Genomic DNA, 19,505 nt, shown 5'->3' with positions numbered 1-19,505 from the left:
CAAAAATGCTACCTTTGAAGTGAAAGTTTAGTTTAATTTGAGTCAACTTTGAATGTGAAACTGTGAAGCCTCATAGCAGTCCAGTTTTGCTAACCCTAGTATTGTGCATCTGGTAAACTGCCTCAGGACTTTGCTGTTTCAAATCAACAAAGACCTCTTTGCTCCAGGCTTGCATGTACTCCTGTAAGTTTTGCTCCTTTCTTGGTGGGTTTCTATCCATCATTATATTGCTGTTGAGATCATTCATATCTGCATTGAGAAACAATCTTTACTTAAAAATTGTCTTTCTCATTCTCAGGATATCCCAAAGTGCTTCGCAAACATTCAGTTATCTTGAAGTGCAGTTATTCTGATATAGGTAACGTGGCAGCCATTTTGTACCCAGCCCAGCCTCTTTGTAATTCAGTATACGGGGTGGAGTGGAAGGAAGGGCGGGATGGTGCATCTGTAGAGGCAGACACCAGGGAAGGACAGCCAGAGTTCCTGCTCCTCATTGCTGTCCAATGACACCCAGTGGCCAGGAACATCAGTTGTGATGCTTGGGCTCGGGCTCAGCTCTGAGAGCTCACACTGTCAAATAACCTGTTGAGTGAGGCTCGCTTGGGAAAAGGTGAATGGTGCTGGTGGAACTGCGCCCATTGTTTACTGCCTCCAGGAGAGGAGGGCAGGGAAGCTACATTTAGTGAAGAATGAGTTTGTTTAAGGTCATCCAATGTGGAACATAAGTTTATTTGTAATCTAATTGAAACATTTTTCTAAAGGATTTACTAAAATAGGTTCTTTAAATTTTTGTAATCTATCTAAAAATATACCCAGTAAACTTTGTGGCTAGATCATTTCTTTTCTGAATTTGAGAGATGTGGAGGCTGATTGAATTATGTTAACCCTTGTCAATTTACCCAGTGCCAAGAAACAAATGTATGAATACACTTTCAAATCAAATGAAAGTGTTCCTTTGTTAAAGCTGGCTTTTTCAGCAATGTCTAATGTAGCCAGCTATATATATCATATATTATTATCTTATAATAACTCAAATCTTCCAGTCTCTGGATGGTCATACCCTGGAAGATGGGCTACAGGACCCCTCAGAAGCTCCACTGCAGGGATTCTGGGGTATGGATAGGGTAAATAGTGAGAAACTGTTCCCATTCAAGGAAGCATCAAGAACTAGAGGTCATAGATTCAAAATAATTGGCAAAAGGTGTAAAAGTGATGTGAGGAAAATTTTTTTCACCCACAGCATGATTGGAGTCTGGAGGGTGGTGGAGGCAGGTTCAATCAAGGTATTCAAAAGGGGATTGGATGGCTATCTGAAAAGAAAGAATGTGCAAAGCTCTGGGGATAAGGCGGGGAGAATGGTCTTTCAGAGAGCCAGTGCAGACTCGATGGGCCGAATGGTCGCCTTGTGCACTGTAAAGATTCTGTGGAAGTTTTAACTTCTAATGGACAAATCCCCTGCGTCCAGAACCCTCCAAAAAAGCCTCCAGCTCCAAGATAGAGTCAGAGACTTTTGGGGGGTTCCGACTCACTTACCTGGATAGTTAGCCAGGAATGTTAGACAGGAAGAACTATGACTAAGTCCTGGGTAACTATGCAACTGACACCCCTGACTCCCCGCTGACCCCCTGATGCTCTAACCCCCGAGCCTTCCGACTCTGCCCCACAACCCCCACCCGACCTGACCCTGCCACCCCATTCTGCTGGCACCCTACCCACCCATGTCACTCGCACTCATTCACCAACGCAGTGAAAAGCTATTTAAACATCCTAAAGTTTTTCACTATGATGAATGAAGGCTTATCAAAATATGGCAGCTGGTGCTGTAAAAAGGGGGCATGGCTTAGCATCCTCCAATGATCTTGCCTACAAAGAAGGACTTCCAGAACAGGTACGCTCCGCATTTCTGAACAGCCCTGGTTTAGAAGTCCGGGCCAGAAATGCGGAGCTATGGCGCTGTGCTTAAGTAAAAAGGAACAAGTGGCAATCCGACGGTGATTGGCACTCCTCAAAAGATTCGGCCTAATATAACATAAAATAAAATAATGTAAATACCCTGTGTGTGCATCTGATCACTCTGCAGGCTGCTTCACAAATGAGAATGGACAAGGGCACAGTATCTTGATTTAGGCAAGGAGACTTGCAGCCTTTTTAGTGTTTTATTTGATACAAGTACAAGCAAAGTACTGAAGAGAATTTTGTACATTTAAAATAAGCTTGATTTTAGCTGCAGTTACTGTGGATTTTGTATTTCAGGGAGGAGTTGCTTGAGCAGCAGCCTAAGCTCTGGAAAACAGCCCAGTCCTGGGGAAGAAATGCCAGCAGAAGGGCCTAAAGTTCACAGGCAAAGTAGTAACTAGGTAAGGACATACAGACAGGCACAATACAAGTCCTTTCAGATACAAATGTGGATTTTATGGCAGGAAAGAGACTATTACCCTCCATGCCAGCACATGACCTTAATCACATTTACCCAGCCTGTTCCCATATCCGTTCACCCACTTACCTGATGCAATGTGAGTGTTAACATGGATGGATGGGATCAAGACTCAGCTTCCTGTCCATTTGGTGCAAAGCCAAGAAGAACAGTGAGAAGGGACTGCATTTTTGGATCTGCATTTATTGAAATTGAGCGCAACTGATAACATATTTAGATGTTTTAAACTTATGTTGAAAATAGTTAAAATGTTGGATTTAATATTTAAAAATTATTTTCAGGTGTCTTACAGAACAAAGCCAATAGTTGACCCGGGTGCACAGCTAAATTCCGTGTTTATTTTTCTTTCAGGGCACTTGGAAACAAGGGGGGGAAATAGAAAGATACATTCGGAAGAATGACAACCGAGGAAGATTATAGCACAGATTGAGTGATCTGGATGTTTATTTTTAAGGAAAAGGTTGATCTGAAATATGGAGAAGGAAAGATTGAGAAATGCATTCTGTAAATGTTTGCACAAGTTTAGCAAAGATGATACTGCAAGGTTGGAGTGAAAGGTCATTAAATACACCTGTAAATAATTAATTTGAATTTCCTAAGTTAAATCCTGTAAATTATTGATAGCATGTTTAGTTTTAGACATTTATTTTTATAATATTCCATCCAGATGCAATATTTAATTTTGTAAATAAAAAGGCAGAGTTGTGCATCTGATTGTGCCATCCTTATTTCAGCATCCGCCTTCGTCCCTCTGACATCTCACCATTGAGCTGCTGCTCCCTGTCCCCCTCTCAATCAGACCCATGTATAAACTCAGACCAAAATGTACAAAAGAATGATGAGTGGACCCTCGAACTGTTGTAAATGCTCACACTAAAAATACTATCCAGGGGCTGGATTTTTAGCTCAGCTAGGGGCTGGAACGGAGGCAGACGGGTGTGGAATTTCCCTCTAGGCCTCTGGCAACATGTCTTAATTCCTAATTAATGAATTGACCAGCTTGCAAGCGACGGATAGTCCATTCACCTCATTCAGGGTCTATTAAGGCGTGTTGTCAGAGGCTGACTGGAATTTTCCGGTTGGCCTCCAGGTGGTGGGGGACAGGCCAGTCGCTTAAAGGCCATCTGCCCAGTGGCAAACCTGGGGCAGGTTGCCAGGGGTGGGGTGGGGGGGGGTGGGGTGGGGGGGGGGGGGGGGGTGGGGGGGGGTGGGGGGGGTGGTGCAGCACGCCTGTCAGGCTTAGATGCCCCCCCCCGTCGGTCTGTTTGGGGGCAGTGGAGTGGTTTACTCCCCAACATGGTGGCCCGGCTGTGGGACCTATTTTTTATTTCAGATTTTAAAAAGTTGTAGAGAGGACACCTCCATTTTGAAGGCTCTCTCTCACATTTACCTGCCATGGCATCTGCTGCTGTTTCCTATAGCAGGAAAATCATAGGTGAAAGAATGTTCCCCACACATTGCGGGCTTCTGATCCCCATTTCAGCCTGATGGTGGGGTCATGAAACCCACAGGAAAATCCTGGCCTTGGTATCAAAAACTCAAGTGGAACACTGGTATAGTCAAGACTACTTGTATAAAACTTGTAGTCAGCAGACTGAGTAACAAGCCAGCAATAACAACTTTCATTTATATAACTTCTTTAACATAATAAAACATCCCAGGGTGCTTCACAGGAATATTATAAACACTCTTTCCCTCAATTGGAGCTAATTTATGCTCATCTACTACTAATTGTCAGTCAAGAAATCTGTCAATTTAGTGAGTGGACAGGTTGAGAGAGGTAGTGGCGAGGAAGAGCTGGGTATCATCAGCGGATATTTGAAAACTAATGCTGTGTTTCAGGCTGTAATTAGAGGAATTCAGGGTGGCACATAGGTGCACAAATGAGAGACAATGCTCAGGCCAGAGTTGAATACATCCATTTTCTAAATTTTGTAGATCAATTAACATCGTGTGGAGAAAAATAAGTTAATGTTTCAGTTACGATCCTCATCAGAACACACAGACCTGCACCGTCTATCTTTTAAATATTTGTTTTGCATCTGGTGAAACAGCCAGAATCAGGAACATAAACTGGAAAAACATGTTTTTTAAAAATTGAATAAATTATTGCACAGATGTGTTTGTTTCTGTTCCTCTGTCTCATATGCATTTATGATAGTGGCTTTCTAATGCTCAATAGTAACCCGACAGGGATTGAGACAATATGATAAACTGGGTGAGGAGAGAACAGGCTGGGAAATGGGAAATTAAAAAGAACCAGGATTCCTCATTTGGGAATATCAAAACTAACCCTTCTGTTCTGCCTATGTTTTAGAATCTTTCCATGTTTATATATTTGAATAATAAACATAAAAAGAATAAAGGAGATCTTGTACAAAAGCAAAATACTGCAGATGCCGGAAATCCGAAACAAAAACAGAAAATGCTGGAAGTATTCGGCAGGTCAGCAGCATCTGTGGAGAGAAACAGTTAGCCCTTCAGGTTGATCCCAGGTATGGAGAGATTTTCTCATGAGGAGCAGTTGAGTCAGTTGGGCCTGTACTCATTGGGGTTTAGAAGGATGAGAGGCGACCTTATTGAAACATATAAAATTCTTAGGGGGCTTGACAGGGTAGATGCTGAGAGGTTGTTTCCCCTTGTGGGAGAGTCTAGGACCAGAAGGCATAATCTCAGAGTAAGGAGTCATTCATTTAAGACAGAGACGAGGAGGAATTTCTTCTGAGAGGGTAGTGAATCTGTGAATTTTTTTTATCGCAGAGGGCTGTGGAGGCTGGGTTGTTAAGTATATTCGAGACTGAGACAGACAGATTTTTGATCAGTAAGGGAATCAAGGGGATATGGGGAAAAGGCAGAAAGTGGAGTTGAGGATTATCAGATCAGCCCTGATCTCACTGATTGGCGGAGCAGATTCGGATGGTCTACCTCACCCAAATCAGAATTAAAAAGAAACTCATCGAATCATAAATGGCCCAAATTTTGCAGTCAGAGGTAAAGCGATGGCGCTCGTTGTTGATGTTTAAAAAAAAAACCGCCCACAAAGATCTTCTGTTCTCCCCATTTCCCAGTTGAAGTCTGGCACCAAGTCTAGAACAAGCGGCGGTGATATTGATAAGCAGGCAGGCAACCAATCCAATTGAAGGATTCACAACACGGGAACGCAGCAGGGAGTTAAAAACACCATTTAAACCTTCAGAGAGTGAAATAAATGATGATGTCATGATAATGAGGATGAGCAAACTTTTAAAATGAAGTATGTTTTTTACCATCACGAAGAAAACTGACAAATATAAAATGAGCTTTTCCAGGGACAAAGTGAGGTTGTTTAGCAGCTGTTTAGAAGCTGTCCAAATCCCAGTTGCAGCTCTCAGCTATCAAGGTGTAACTTTTTTCCAGGACTATTGCGGCGAAACCAACGGGGTAAAAGTGGAAAGTTCGTGTCAATTTCACTCTTGTGGGCGGGGCTCAACACCCCCCACCCCCCCCCCCCCCCCCACCACCTCCCTCTGTAGGGGTGACTAAGAGGCTAACTTTCCATTTAACTGGCTGCTTCAAGTCAGCTCTGCAGACTCGACTCTCGTCAGCCTGCAGCTCAGTCTCCGGTGTAGGAGCAGGCGGTTCAGTCTCCCTGACCCACCTTCAGCTTTCCTGGTCCTGCCTCAGCTTCCTGGTCCGGAATGGATGGCAAACCCGTGCGCCTGATCGCGGCAGCTGACAGTAACATGGGCATCGGTGTCGGTGGAAACGTGCCCTGGGTCCTACCGTGAGTATTAAAGCTTTTGTCTTCACTGTGCGGGACCTGTTTGTGGGCCTTAAGAGGTTGGGGTGGGGTGGGAATACAGAGGGAATTGTCAGTGTGGAGAATGTTTTGCTGCAGCGGGCACCTCTTTGATTAAAAACAAAAAGCTACTGCGGATGCTGGAAATCCAAAACAAAAACAGAATTACCTGGAAAAACTCAGCAGGTCTGGCAGCATCGGTGGAGAAGAAATCAGTTAACGTTTCGAGTCTTCACGACCCAAGGGTCGTGAAGACTCGAAACGTTAACTGATTTCTTCTCCACCGATGCTGCCAGACCTGCTGAGTTTTTCCAGGTAATTCTGTTTTTGCAATGGCTTTACCCGCCTGACGAGCAGCGAATCAGCATTGTCGTCTTAAGTGCCAAGCCGAGTGGCATGGGCGATGGTGATCTTCCAAGCATTCCGATCATGAATGACCTGACTGCTGGAGTTCTAGTTAAGCTAGTCTTTAATGTTGTCTAGGCTGCTGCCCTCGCTGTCAGCGTCTTTCTCTTGTTAGCACAACGATGGTCTTGTTCCACCTGCAGCTCATGGGCGGTCCGTACCGAGTGAGATGTTGACACGAGAACTGCCAACCCCGTCCACGCTGTTGACCCGATGATAATTGTTTGTAAATGACCATGTTTCACTAGGGTAGCAAGTCTAAATGTTTAAATGCTTACAGGGGCAGGACCAGGAGGAAGGTAGGATGGGAGGGCAATTAGGGTGACACAACACATCCGCCCTGTGTGTAAGATCAGGCTGGGGGCAAGCTTCTGGAGGGACCCAGTAATGGTTCCAACTTGTGATTATCTTTAATGGAGGTAAAATCCTGCCCAATAAATCTTGTATGTTTAAGTTGCAAATTCTCTTCTGCAGGAATGAATCTAATTACTTTTTTTCGAGGATAACTACCGTATCCACCCCAGGTATGTTGGCATGTTGATGCAGAGAATCACTTGCTGAGAAATGATCCAACTCCTGTTCTAGCTTGCAATTCCTCTTCAGCTGAACTCAAACATTGCCAATCCTGTTAAACTCTATCCCTAGTCTCCTAGCTTTATCCTTTGCTTTATTCCTTTGTCCGGGTGATAGTTTGTTTGGGCTAAAAGTAATTCCACCCCCCAGGAAAGCAAAACTGAGCCAAGGGATGGACTCACAGGGACACTGGGAGAAACATTTCCCAACTGGTGTCCAATTGAGAGTAAGGGGGCTGGTGTGAACTGATCAGTCCTAGAGCTTTCCCCATGTCCAGTTCAGCACCTTTACAAGTAACATTCAACATGAAAGCACAAATCACTTATTACCTTTGAACCACTACCTCAGATCACATCATTCAGAATGTTCTAGAATGGATTTTTTTTGGATCTGTTCATGGAATCAAAGATTTGCAGGTAAAATTGAAATGGAACAATGGGTTGCCTTTAAGGAAGATATAGTTCAGCTACAGACATGATACGTTCCCACAAGATGGGAAGGTAGGACAAAGAGATCTAGAGCTCCCTGGATGATGAAAGAGAAAAAAGAGTTCATAGATGTCAGGTTGATAAAACAATAAGAGCTAAGCTGAATATAGTAAGTTCAGAGGGAAATGGGGGAAAAAAGAGAAATAAGTGAAGCAAAGAGCGAGTATGAGAAGAGACTAGCAGCCAATATAAAAGGGAATCCAAATATTAAATAGTAAAAAGGTGGTTAAAAGGAGGATTGAACTGATTAGGGTCCAACAAGTGATCTATGCATGGAGGCAAAGGGCATGGCTGAGGTGCTAAATGAATACTTTGCATCTGTCTTTACCAAGAAAGATGTTGCCAAAGTCATAGTGAAAGCGATGGTAGTTGATTTATGAAATGGGCTAAAAATTAATAAGGAGGGGCCATTTGAAAGGCTGGCTGTACTTGAAGATAATAAGTCACCAGGGCAGGATGGGATGCATCCAAGGATACTGAGGAAAGTAAGGGTTTAAATTATGGAGATACTAGCCATAATCTTCCAATCTTCCTTAGATACAGGGTTGGTGCCAGAAGACCAGAGAAGACTGAATTGCAAATGTTATACCATTGTTCAAAAAGAGTGTGAGGATAAACCCAGCAACTACAGGGCAGTCAGTTTAACCATGGTGGCAGGAAAGTGATGGACCACGTGAAAATGATGGAGGGGTGGAAATTGGAAGCAAAATTAATAAATTTTTCCAGGTCCAGAGGAGAGCATGAAGCAGCACCAAAGCAGCCATCGATGTACCGGAGAAAGAGTTGTGGGAGGGGGCCGGAGTAGGACAGGAAGAAGGAATGTTCCACATACCCCATAAAGAGACAGACAAAACTGGGGCCCATGTGGGTAATGGTGAACCTTTAAAAAAACACTTGTTCAGCCCAAATTGGGATATTGTGTCCAATTCTGGACACTGCAGTTAAGGAAGGATGTGAAGGTTTTAGAAAGGGTGCAGTAAAGATTTCCGGGGTGAAGGAGTTATGCAGATCGAGTGGAGAAGCTAGGGCTGTTCTCCTTAGGGAATAGAAGCTGAGAGGAGATTTGGCAGAGGTGCTCCAAAAATTGTGAGGGGTTTCTGAGATTCGGTAGGAAGAAACTGTTCCCATTGGCAGAAGGATTGAGAACCAGAGGATACTGATATACAGTGAATAACAAAAGAAGCAATGGTGACATGAGGATAAACCTTTTTACGCAGCAAGTGGTTGGGGCCTGGAATGCACTGATGAGTGGGGTGGAGGCAGGGTCAATCATGGCTTTCCAAAGGGGATTGGATAAGCACATGAAGAGAGAAAAATTGCAGGATGGGGAAATGGCTGGGTGGTGGGACTATTTGTGTCTTTCTTGTAGAGTTCTAGCACAGACTTGATGGGCTGAATGGCCTCCTGCTGTGCCGTGGTCATTCTTTGATTCTAAATTCAACTGTCAAATTGAATGAAATGGAGATCATTTACACTATTTCAATTTCAGGCAAGAAAAACCTTGTGATCTGGGGTAAAGGAAGTGCCATTAAAGACTGTTTATCTTTGCCAAACTGCTATTGTGTAGTTTTAAGCAGAACATTGAGGTAAGTTGTCCATGACTTGAAATTGTCACAAAATAGAGAAATTGGACTTACAAAACACATAAAGGGCGCAATCTTCATTCTCTTCACTGGGAAACTGACAACTTCCAGTTCACAGGTGGAGATGTGAGCCTTGAAATCTTCGGAATGTAAATTCTTAATGGATTGAATTGTTAATCGGTTTGAAGTGTTGTCCACCTGTCATCTCAGCTCATCAGCCCTGTTCCACGACTAACCTTCCTTTCATTACCTAGGTACTTGAAAATATTGAGACCTCCCGGATCCCTAGCTGAACACCAAATGTATCATAGCAGTCATTTTTGAGATGAATTTTGGATGAAAGTTGGGAAAAGTATGATCGAGAGCCCTTTGATACATTAATACTCCATTTTACCTTCCCAAAATGGACACAATTCTGAGGGGAATTGAAGAAGTCCACGGCTGAACATGGACTCAACCATTGAGTGAACTGCTGTGTGTGAGGGATCACTATTAAAGACAGGGCCACCCCCACCATGTTCAACCAGCGCTCTTGACCCATGAGGCAGTGTAAAGTTATTATGGGCCCAATTTTAACTCTGCAAGTGGGTAGGTTTCGAGTGAGGTAAAATCGGGCGGAATCTTCCCGGTTCCACTGTGGGGGCGCTTGAAGGCAAGACTGGGAGGAAAGTTGGGAAGGATGGCGTTGTGTTTCCACCTCTGACTGATCTTGCTGGAGGTGGGGTGGAACCAGCAGTGGTTATCGCCCCCCCCCACTACAGAGGAGGGTAGGCAATTTGAATAAATGCCAATTTGTGGGCAGATTGGGGGTGCTGTTGAGATTTTGGTGGCTGGCCCGGAACCTAGGAGGCCTCTTACCCAACTCCTCGCAGCGAGTGGTGAACTACCCAGTGGAGGGGTTCCCCTCTGGAGTGGTGGCCAGGCAGTTCTTTATTTTCCAAAAGTTTAAACCTCTTCAGAGGGTGCCTCAAGGTGGAAGCGCCCTAGACAGCGGGAGGCACTCAATTAGATTGCACTGGTGGACTTGTTGCCAGCAAGTTCATGATCAGGACCCGAAAATGGATCCGACCCATGGTTATTTTTAAAGAGGGCAAGATCCCACTCATTGTGTCTCAGAGAGCCTGAGAATTGAACTGCTGAATTTGGGCGATATCAACGAAGGAGAGCTCCAATCGAAACTATAAAGGGTGACATGTTCGGAATGAGTTTTTCTTTTGAGAAGTATTGCCAACCAATCAGCACCCTTTTCTCATGCAGTATAAATTGTTGTTCCCTTTGAAATTTGGTATTCTTGTGTCTGTCCTGATGAGTGCAAGACGAAAAGCTTCAACATTGTCTCTTTTTTTCAGTAAAACATATTTCTTTGATTACAAATATCGCTGTCAAAGTAAAACTAGCTTAGATCCATTTGTTGAGAAAATTCCTTTTATATCATTCTCCAATACACAGAGCCCTTGGGACTAAAGTAGCTCCCATTTATTTCCTGTACGTTGATCAGAGAATGAAGTACTGACAGTTAAATCTTATGAAGAATAATTTAAAAGCAGGTAAATATTTCAAGAATGATTTAAATCTATAAGTTACAACGTCTCCTAAGAAAGTGAATGACTTTAATTTTACTTTTTTGTTTTAAAATCAGTTCTGTGCCTGAGAACACGAACTATCTCTGCCGTGACCTGCCCAGCGCTATTCAACTGGGTTCGCTCCCTCCCTTGAGTAAAGAGATTGAAACAATATGGGTTATAGGTGGCGTCAAACCTTTTGAGGTAACGATGTGAAAACAGTATTAAAGTTATGCAGCGTTTATCAGATCAGGTTGTGTCAGTGTTCCACAATTGAGCTGCTCTCTTGTTCATTGGGGAGATGACACAGCCTCAACATGTGGGATTTGCATTGATGCCAGTTCCTGGTGCTTTCGCCAGACAGCCTGTTAGACATGTCTCTTTTTTCAGCAATATAAAGGATCTATAGCAGTGATTACAAATGTTTTTATGTTTCTTGCCAGTTCACTTCATATTGTATTTTCCCTTTGTTTATCAAATTTTTTTGTCATCTTTTGCTGAATTTTAATCCACCCAATCCTCGGGCTTACTACTCTTTTGGCAACATTATGATCCTCTTCCTTTAATCTAATACTATCTTTAACTTCCCTGTTAGCCATGTTCCCAAGGAAAACCTTATATCCCTTATAATCACTGAAAATTATGAATTAATTCTTTAAATGTTTGCCATTATCTTTAATGCAGTTTCCCAATCTACCTTAGCCAACTTGCCCCCTCATATCGCAATATAAGACACTCCACACCACCCAAGATCATGATCTCCTTGGGAGTGGCAAAAAAACAGGTTAAAAACCCAGTTTGAGAGGAAAAATATATGAGAAACTCTCTCCTCTGACACCATAACTCCCTTGCCCACCTTACCCCACCTTACCCCACCCCAAACTTGGAAACCAAAGCAGATCAATTTCTCCCCCTGGTGCCAGTGTGTATCTTGTTCTCATTTTGCTTTCAGACAGCACTAACCTTTATTCTGTTATTAACACGTTCTGCTATTTTGCTTTCAGACAGTGCTGACCTTTTATTCTGTTATTAACACCTACTCTGGACCAGTGCTTTGTTCGTTTATTACTACCATTCCCACTCTCTCCTTGCCTTTTGTTCCATGACGTCTTTGTAATTTAATCTCACCTGCCCTTTAACCTGTCCCTGAGCTTCCCCTTTTTGCTCCACCTGACTCCCCCTTTTTCAACAGCATAAAACCCATCACATTTCTACCTCTCTTCAGCTCTGAAGAAGAGTTATATTGGACTCAAAACATTAACTCTGTTTCTCTCCAAAGATCCTGCCAGATCTGTTAAGTTTTTCCAGCACTTTTTCTGTTTTTATTTCAAATCTTCAGCATCTGTAGTATATTGCTTTTAATCGGGATCATCACTCTGGCCCTGATAATTTGCTGCTGTACAAATGTCCGCCCCAGCCCCCCAGCTAGAAACAGATTGAGTTGGATTTGGACATTTTATATTGTGCAGTGGGCTGTTCTAACTTCATTACGATGTCACATGATGAGGATTATTTGCTTTCTGCTGTGTAATCACTAGTAATGATGGGTTAGTTTCGCTGCAGGCGATTTTACTGGAATGGAGTTGATAAATGAGCAGAACCACAGCACAGTTTAAATGAACAGGGAATGTTCCAGCCAGTTCACATTTCCAGTGACTTGCTCCAGGAGAAGAAAATTGTGCTAAACTATGTTTATATATTTGAAAAACCCCATTGTAAAGCCCCCAGTAGTTACTGCCTGTGAGTTGCCAATGCCAATAATTGATTTCTTGCTTCTGTACACAGGAGGCCATGAAACATCCAAACTGCGACCAGATTTATCTGACAAATATCATGGCTAAATTCAACACTGATACTTTCTTCCCACAATTTGACCGGGAGACGTTCAAGCTGCTTGATGAGTAAGAATCAAAACCTTTTCCTTTTGCTTCACCACATGGGGAAAAACGGTTCAACTGGGGTGGGTGAAAAAAGTTCCCAGGGAAGCTCAACCCAAACTGGAGGAACAGCACCCCACCTTCTGATTTTAGGCACTTTACAACCTTCCAGATTCAAGATTAAGTTCAACAACTTCAGACCAGACCATGAACTCTGTCCTCCATCTTTAACCATTTTTTTAAACCCAATTTTTAAATTTTTATTTATTTTTACATATTTTGTTTTTTATTCATTTTAAAATTTATTTTATTTTTAATTTATTTTTATTTTTTATCCTTTTTTCCCCCCCCAGTCATCCCACTGCACACCCCCCACCCCACCACAGGGCCATCAGTTACTTGTCTCGACGTTGTGCTTTCACACCCTTGTTCTGCTATTAACACCTTCTGCTTTCTTGCCTTTACGCCACTATCAGCACTTTCTTTAATCTTTAACACTTCTATTAACACTCCCTTTGTCCTGTGTCCATGACATCTTTGTCAAATTTCCCCTTAGGTCCCACCTGCGCCTGACTTATTTTCTTCACCCGCTCCACTCCCTCTTAAACAGTATAAAATCCATCACATTTCTATTTCTCTTTAGCTCTGAAGAAGTCAGACGGACTCGAAAAGTTAACTCTGTTTCTCTCTGCACAGATGCTGTCAGAGCTGCTGAGTTTTTTTTCAGCATTTTCTGTATTTAATTTGAAACGGTTGCCAATCGAGACCAGGCAAAAACAGTTGATCCCCAGTTGATCGGGGAGTTGGCTTTTTCTCAGTGGCAAACTGTTGCTGCTATTGCTACTTACCAGTCAGAAAATGCCATTACTGGTCAGCTTTTCCAGTTTGGGGAAAAAAACCGTTGTCACCTTTTTTTTTTGCTCATCTTGGTTAAACCCAATTTATGAAAAGAAATTATAATGACAGCAAACCCACCCCTATAAAGGAAATCCTCGTGCATCCCCCAATATCATGATACGTGTGCAATTGTGGAAAACTAGTGAAGAAAGGCACTGACTCTAGCTCTTAAGTTTCAAACTTTTATTGGAGAAAATATTAAGTCAAACCTTACAGAAATCCCATATGATTTTATGATGTAAATTAATTCCTAATCTCATAAAAGGGAAATATATATAGTGACCAACCCTGAATGACCCACCCTTAGCATCAGGCATGATGTGTGCAATTGTAGAAAATATTTGAGCAAGAAACTACTTAAGATTTAAGATACTATTTAAGTTTAAACTTTTATTGAAAAAAATACAAAATAAATGATACATAACTTAAAAAAAACACTTCCTTTACAAAACTTAAATGCACAAATTTACCTCCAGGAAACATTGCTTCTTGTTCAGGTCCTGAATCTTGTCTGAGATGTAGATGTACTGAGTGCAGTGTACCAGGCAGGGTGATCAACTCTTATGAAATAAACTAAGGAACACTTCAACCAGGGGGTGGGGGGTGCTGGGCGCTGGTGACTGAGAGCAGAGGCCATCAGACCAGGTGGGGGTCGGGTGGGGGGTGCAGTTTCAACATGAGAGAGGGTGAGGACTAGGTGGTCTTGGGACCATAACAGGGAGAGGGGTGTTTTAAAATCAACTAAAACTTACAACTTATCTTGTTGACTCGCAACATTATCATCTCTCTGCTGGCCCACTCGCTCACTCACTCGCAGTCCCACTTGAATCAATCAAACTCACCCTGAGGACTCCCAGGATCAGCCTCCACAGGCTGTCCTAGAAATACCAGACAAAAGGCTTCCCTTAAGGGATAAGGGACAATCCCTTAAGGCACAGGACAGTTCCTCTGGGATCAGGGAGTGGGAACCTGGGGGCGATGTATTTACAAATGTGCAGATGAAATTTAACATTATAATGAATGATTCTGAACTAACTTTAGGAGAGTCTGAAGGAGTTGAGGAATGATGCCAACACTGCAGGAGAGCATTGTATAAAACACAGAGAAGACGGAGCCATGTTATCTAGCTGAGGACATCTAGCACAGTGCTCCCAAAGCTTTTCATCCTGTACTTATCAGGACAGAATTGCAAGAATACCAAACTTGAAACACGGTAGAGTGTTGAACGAATACTTCACATCCGTCTTCATTCAAGAGAATGAGGATAAAGATATCGATCTCGGGGAGAGAGACTGCGAGGTTCTTGAGCAAGTTGATACAGGGAGTGACAAGGTATTGGAGGTGTTGGCAGGCTTAAAAGTGGACAAATCTCCAGGTCCGGATGATTTGTGTCCCAGACTGCTGAGGGAGGCAGGGGAGGAGATCGCAGGGGCTCTGACCCAAATTTTTAATTCCTCTCTGGCCACGGGAGAGGTGCCAGAGGACTGGAGAACAGCTAACATGGTTCCGCTATTTAAGAAGGGTTGAAGAGATAAGCCAGGGAACTACAGGACAGTGAGTCTCATGTCAGTGGTAGGGAAGCTATTGGAGAAAATTCTGAAGGAGAGTATCTATCTCCACTTGGAGAGGCAAGGTTTGATCAAGGATAGTCAGCATGGCTTTGTCAGAGGGAGGTCATGCCTATCAAATTTGATTGAATTTTTTGGGGAGGTGACCAGGTGTGTAGATGAGGGTAGTGCAGTTGATGTAGTTTATATGGATTTCAGCAAAACCTTTGACAAGGACCCACATGGGAGACTTATAAAGAAGGCAAATGCACATGGGATACAGGGTAATTTGATAAGGTGGATTCAAAATTGGCTTAGTTGTTGGAGGCAGAGGGTGATGACAGAAGACTGCTTTAGTGACTGCAAGCCAGTGTCCAATGGCATACCACAGGGATCTGTGCTGGGTCCCCTATTATTCATCATTTATATAAACGACATAGATGACAATGTGGGGGGTAGGATTAGTAAGTTTGCGGATGACACAAAGATTGGCCGGGTGGTTTACAGTGAGGTTGAGTGTCTTGGGCTACAGGAAGATATAGATGGGATGGTCAAATGGACAGATAAGTGGCAGATGGAATTTAACCCTGAAAAGTGTGAGGTGATACACTTTGGAAGGAGTAATTTGACAAGGAAGGATTCAATGAATGGCATGACACTAGGAGGTTCTGGGGAACAAAGGGACCTTGGCATGTGTGTCCATAGATCTCTGAAGGCGGAGGAGCATGTTAATGGGGTGGTGAAAAAGGCATATGCGACACTTGCCTGTATCAATCGAGGCATAGATTACACAAGTAGGGAGATCATGTTGGAATTGTATAGAACCTTGGTGAGGCCACAGCTGGAGTACTGTGTGCAGTTCTGGTCGCCACATTATAGGAAGGATGTGATTCCACTGGAGGGGGTGCAGAGGAGATTCACCAGGATGTTGCCTGGGATGAAACATTTAAGTTATGAAGACAGGTTGGATAGACTTGGGTTGTTTTTGTTGGAGCAGAGAAGACTGAGGGGCGACCTGATCGAGGTGTACAAGATTGAGGGGCACGGACAGGGTGGATAGGGAGCAGCTGTTCCCCTTAGTTGAAGGGTCAGTCACGAGGGGACACAAGTTCACGGTGAGGGGCAGGATGTTTAGGGGGGATGTGAGGGAAAACGTTTTTACTCAGAGGGTGGTGATGGTCTGGAATGTGCTGCCTGGGAGGGTGGTGGAGGCGGGTTGCCTCACATCCTTTAAAAAGTACCTGGATGAGCACTTGGCACGTCATAACATTCAAGGCTATGGGCCAAGTGCTGGTAAATGGGATTAGGTAGGTAGGTCAGGTGTTTCTCACGTGTTGGTGCAGACTCGATGGGCCGAAGGGCCTCTTATGCACTGTGTGATTCTGTGAAATAGTGCATGAGAAAAGGGTGCTGATTGGCTGGCAAGTGCTCTCATCAGTTCCTTGACTACTGTGTCCAGATTGGGTTCTCGGGAACGTATCGGAACATCCGATTCCTGGGGGACAGGATGAGGGTGGGGAGAATGAGGTTGATTACTCTGTTGAAGTCTAAGGGAGGAGGAAAGAGTGGAAAATTTATTTCACGTTTGAAAGGGTTTAATTTAGGTGGGATCCTTATGGTGAGATACAAGATACTAACTGGAATAGAAATGGTTAAGCTCCAGGCTAGCGCAGGTTTAGGGGGATGCACAGGACATGGGTACACACTTGGAAAAAGGCAAGTCCAGGACTGATGTTAAGTTCTAAGGGTTTCCCACGTCGGGGGTGGGGGGCGCTAATAGTGAGAATTTCCTGGGGAGTCCTCCTGATTGGCTGTGATAACTTTGGTGGAAACCCCAGATGCACCGTGTATAAAGAGTTTCCACCAATCATCTGCCAAAGTTACAGCTGATCCAGGAGGACCTCCGAAGAAACTCCCGGCATAGGTTTCTGTGGATGATTGGCCTAGATGGGTTGAATGGCCTCCCTCTTCTGCATCTGCCCTTGAGAGATCCCACAGTCATATCTAAGGTATTCTCTATATCAGGGGAATCTCTGTTCAAAGCGGCTCTAATTTAAGATACTGCTCCTTCCTCCGCTTCACTTTCAGTGAAGGGGGCTTTCAACCATCTTGTCTCCACACTCTGGGGTTCCCTCCCTCAAATCCTTCACCTCTTCGGTGTTTAAAAGCCTCCTTAAAATCTACCTTTTTGACACTGGGAGCCTGTATGATGCAAATTATTGTGAAAAAAAACAACTTGGGATGCTGTTCTTTTGACAAGGAGTAAGCTTCAGTATTTTTGATTGTGTTCACAGAGTTACATGGTTTTTGCACATGATATCTTTTTGTTTCTATCAGGTTTCCAGGAGTTCCAAGTGAAATCCAAGAGGAAAATGGCATCAAATACAAATTTCAAGTCTTTCAAAAAGTTAGCAAACAACAGATCTAAATATTAAATCTTGTGCGGCTAGTATTGAGTTACAAGTGTGTGAATTTTATGGTGTGTTGGAGTTTAAGGTTAAAGTGAATTTTAAGGAATCTCTGAGGAAATTCCAATATTTGGAACATCTTTTGGATTATGGGATGAGAAGGATCAGAAGAGATTCCAAGTGGGTGAGTGGATTTGAACTCTCATCGACCCAAAGGATTGATCTCGTGAAGATCAATGGTCTTGAATGTTTCAGGGGTGAATTTATATATTACACAGAATCATTAGAAGAGTTACAGCTCAGAAGGCCATTCAGCCTGTTGTGTTTGTGCTGGCTCTCTGCAAGAGATTATCCCATTCCTCTGCCTTTTCTCTGACGCTCTGCATTTCTTTCTTCTTCTCATAATTATCCAAATCTCTCCTGAAGGCCTCGGTTGTCGTTCCTTAGTATTTACAGTACAGAAACAGGCCATTTGACCCTACTGGTCTATTTTGGTGTTTATGCTCCACACAAACCTCCTCCCACCCCTCTTCACAAACACCATCAACATGTCCTCTGTTCCTAATTTTGTCCAGCTTCCCTTTTAAATGTGTCTATGCTACTTGCCTTAATTACTGCTTGTGGTAGTGAGTTCCACATTCTAACCTGGGTAAGGACATTTCTCCTGAATTCCCTATTGAATTTATCAGTGCTGATCTTATGTCCACGGCCTCTAGTTTTAGTCCCCCCCACATCTTCTCTACATCTATCCTATCAAACCCCTTCATAATTTTGAAGACCTCAGCAGATCACCCCTTGAACTCTCCAAAGGACACACAACTGCTCAATCGTTGCCAATAGGTATAACCTCTCAGTTCTGGTATAATTCTAGTCGTTCTTTTTGAACCTGGGTTCTTGAAGAAAAAAAAACATCCTTCATAAGAATGTTTTCAGCTGTTAAAATGTTTCTGGGTCTCTGCCTATTTCCATTCTCATGGCAGAACCGGTACGGGCAATTTTTAAAATCATGATCTAACGTAAGTGAACAAATGGAATGCTTTGCCTTGCCTATCATGGTTCAAACTCCCTGACTTAACTCTTCAATTGTTTTGAGGTGGAGTTTTGTCAGGTTGATTTTAGTATCGATGTATATAATTGGCGTTACCTATGACCTTCGCAGAAGCCACCTTGTCTAACGGAACGATGCACACTATTACAACAGGAGAATCGTTCACAGCAAGGTTTCACTCTATCAGAGATAGAACCCTGATCGAACGGGGTTAACGATATCCGCCCATTGGCTGCAGAGCCTGGACCACCAACAACATGGGAAATGAGGGCTGTCGGTACAGCACTCAGCTGGTGGGCTACCACTCTGCCCCTCGGGGACAGTCAAAACGTCAGCCACAAAGCTTGTTGCTTGAGAGAGAAGCTGATTTTATTCCTTCGGTGTGTGTGATACTTTATGAAACTTCAATGTATCATAAATAATATAACTTAGTATTATTGGATGAATAAAAGTGTTCAATGATTGGAACACAGTACAAGTTTGTAAGAAAATCCTCTTTCCTTCATTTATTGTGTTGTGAATCAGTCAGCCCTTCCATATCAGGTCTTGGTATCCAAATCAAATGTGGACATTAACTTGTGCGTAACACAATTCTGATCGAGTGTCTGTTTCCAGGTTCCCATTCACCTTCAACTCAAATGAAGTTGAAAGAGCAAAATCAAATAGTTATTTGTTGGTGAAATGGCAAGCAGATTAGAATTGGTTCTGAAAATCCAGTTTACATTGAGAATTCCTGACATGTTTGCAGGTACAGCTTGATTTTGATTCATTATCTTCAACACAAATAACATTTTATAAGGTGGGGGGTGGCCACCAAGTAATTTTCTTTTTTATTCAGTTCTTTACTAATGTAAACATTTAACAATACCTCAAATACCCATCCCTGACTACCCTTCAGAAGGTGG

At 43.1% G+C, this 19,505-nt stretch overlaps 2 protein-coding genes across 2 annotated transcripts in view; both read left to right on the top strand.

Annotated features, from left to right (window-relative positions):
- The window catches only part of cry1b (cryptochrome circadian regulator 1b), a 28,346-nt gene extending 25,205 nt beyond the window's left edge, over nt 1-3,141 (top strand). Inside the window, exons 11-12 of the mRNA XM_078567716.1 lie at nt 2,254-2,357; nt 2,786-3,141. Of these exons, the coding sequence (XP_078423842.1) occupies nt 2,254-2,357 (104 nt within the window). The 3' untranslated portion in view covers nt 2,786-3,141. The remainder of the gene's footprint in view (nt 1-2,253; nt 2,358-2,785) is intronic.
- A 2,926-nt stretch (nt 3,142-6,067) lies between these two features.
- On the top strand, nt 6,068-19,191 carry LOC144696431 (dihydrofolate reductase). Its single transcript, XM_078567705.1, has 6 exons — nt 6,068-6,197; nt 7,092-7,141; nt 9,168-9,264; nt 10,901-11,027; nt 12,609-12,724; nt 17,482-19,191. Exons 1-6 carry the CDS (start codon nt 6,112-6,114, stop codon nt 17,570-17,572), a joined length of 567 nt encoding a protein of 188 aa, XP_078423831.1. The 5' UTR covers nt 6,068-6,111; the 3' UTR covers nt 17,573-19,191.
- Nucleotides 19,192-19,505: the final 314 nt, after the last annotated feature.

This window comes from Cetorhinus maximus, chromosome 22 (genome assembly GCF_964194155.1).
Source record: "Cetorhinus maximus chromosome 22, sCetMax3.hap1.1, whole genome shotgun sequence".
Classification (NCBI taxonomy): domain Eukaryota; kingdom Metazoa; phylum Chordata; class Chondrichthyes; order Lamniformes; family Cetorhinidae; genus Cetorhinus; species Cetorhinus maximus.
This window is presented reverse-complemented; position numbering and strand designations above follow the sequence as displayed.

Excerpts from the sequence above, each read along its gene's own strand:
- LOC144696431 (XM_078567705.1), top strand. The coding sequence starts at position 6,112 with ATGGATGGCAAACCCGTGCGCCTGATCGCGGCAGCTGACAGTAACATG. Across the intron at positions 7,142-9,167 it reads AACTACCGTATCCACCCCAG|GCAAGAAAAACCTTGTGATC; the intron begins GTATGTTGGCAT and ends TTTCAATTTCAG. Across the intron at positions 12,725-17,481 it reads ACGTTCAAGCTGCTTGATGA|GTTTCCAGGAGTTCCAAGTG; the intron begins GTAAGAATCAAA and ends TGTTTCTATCAG.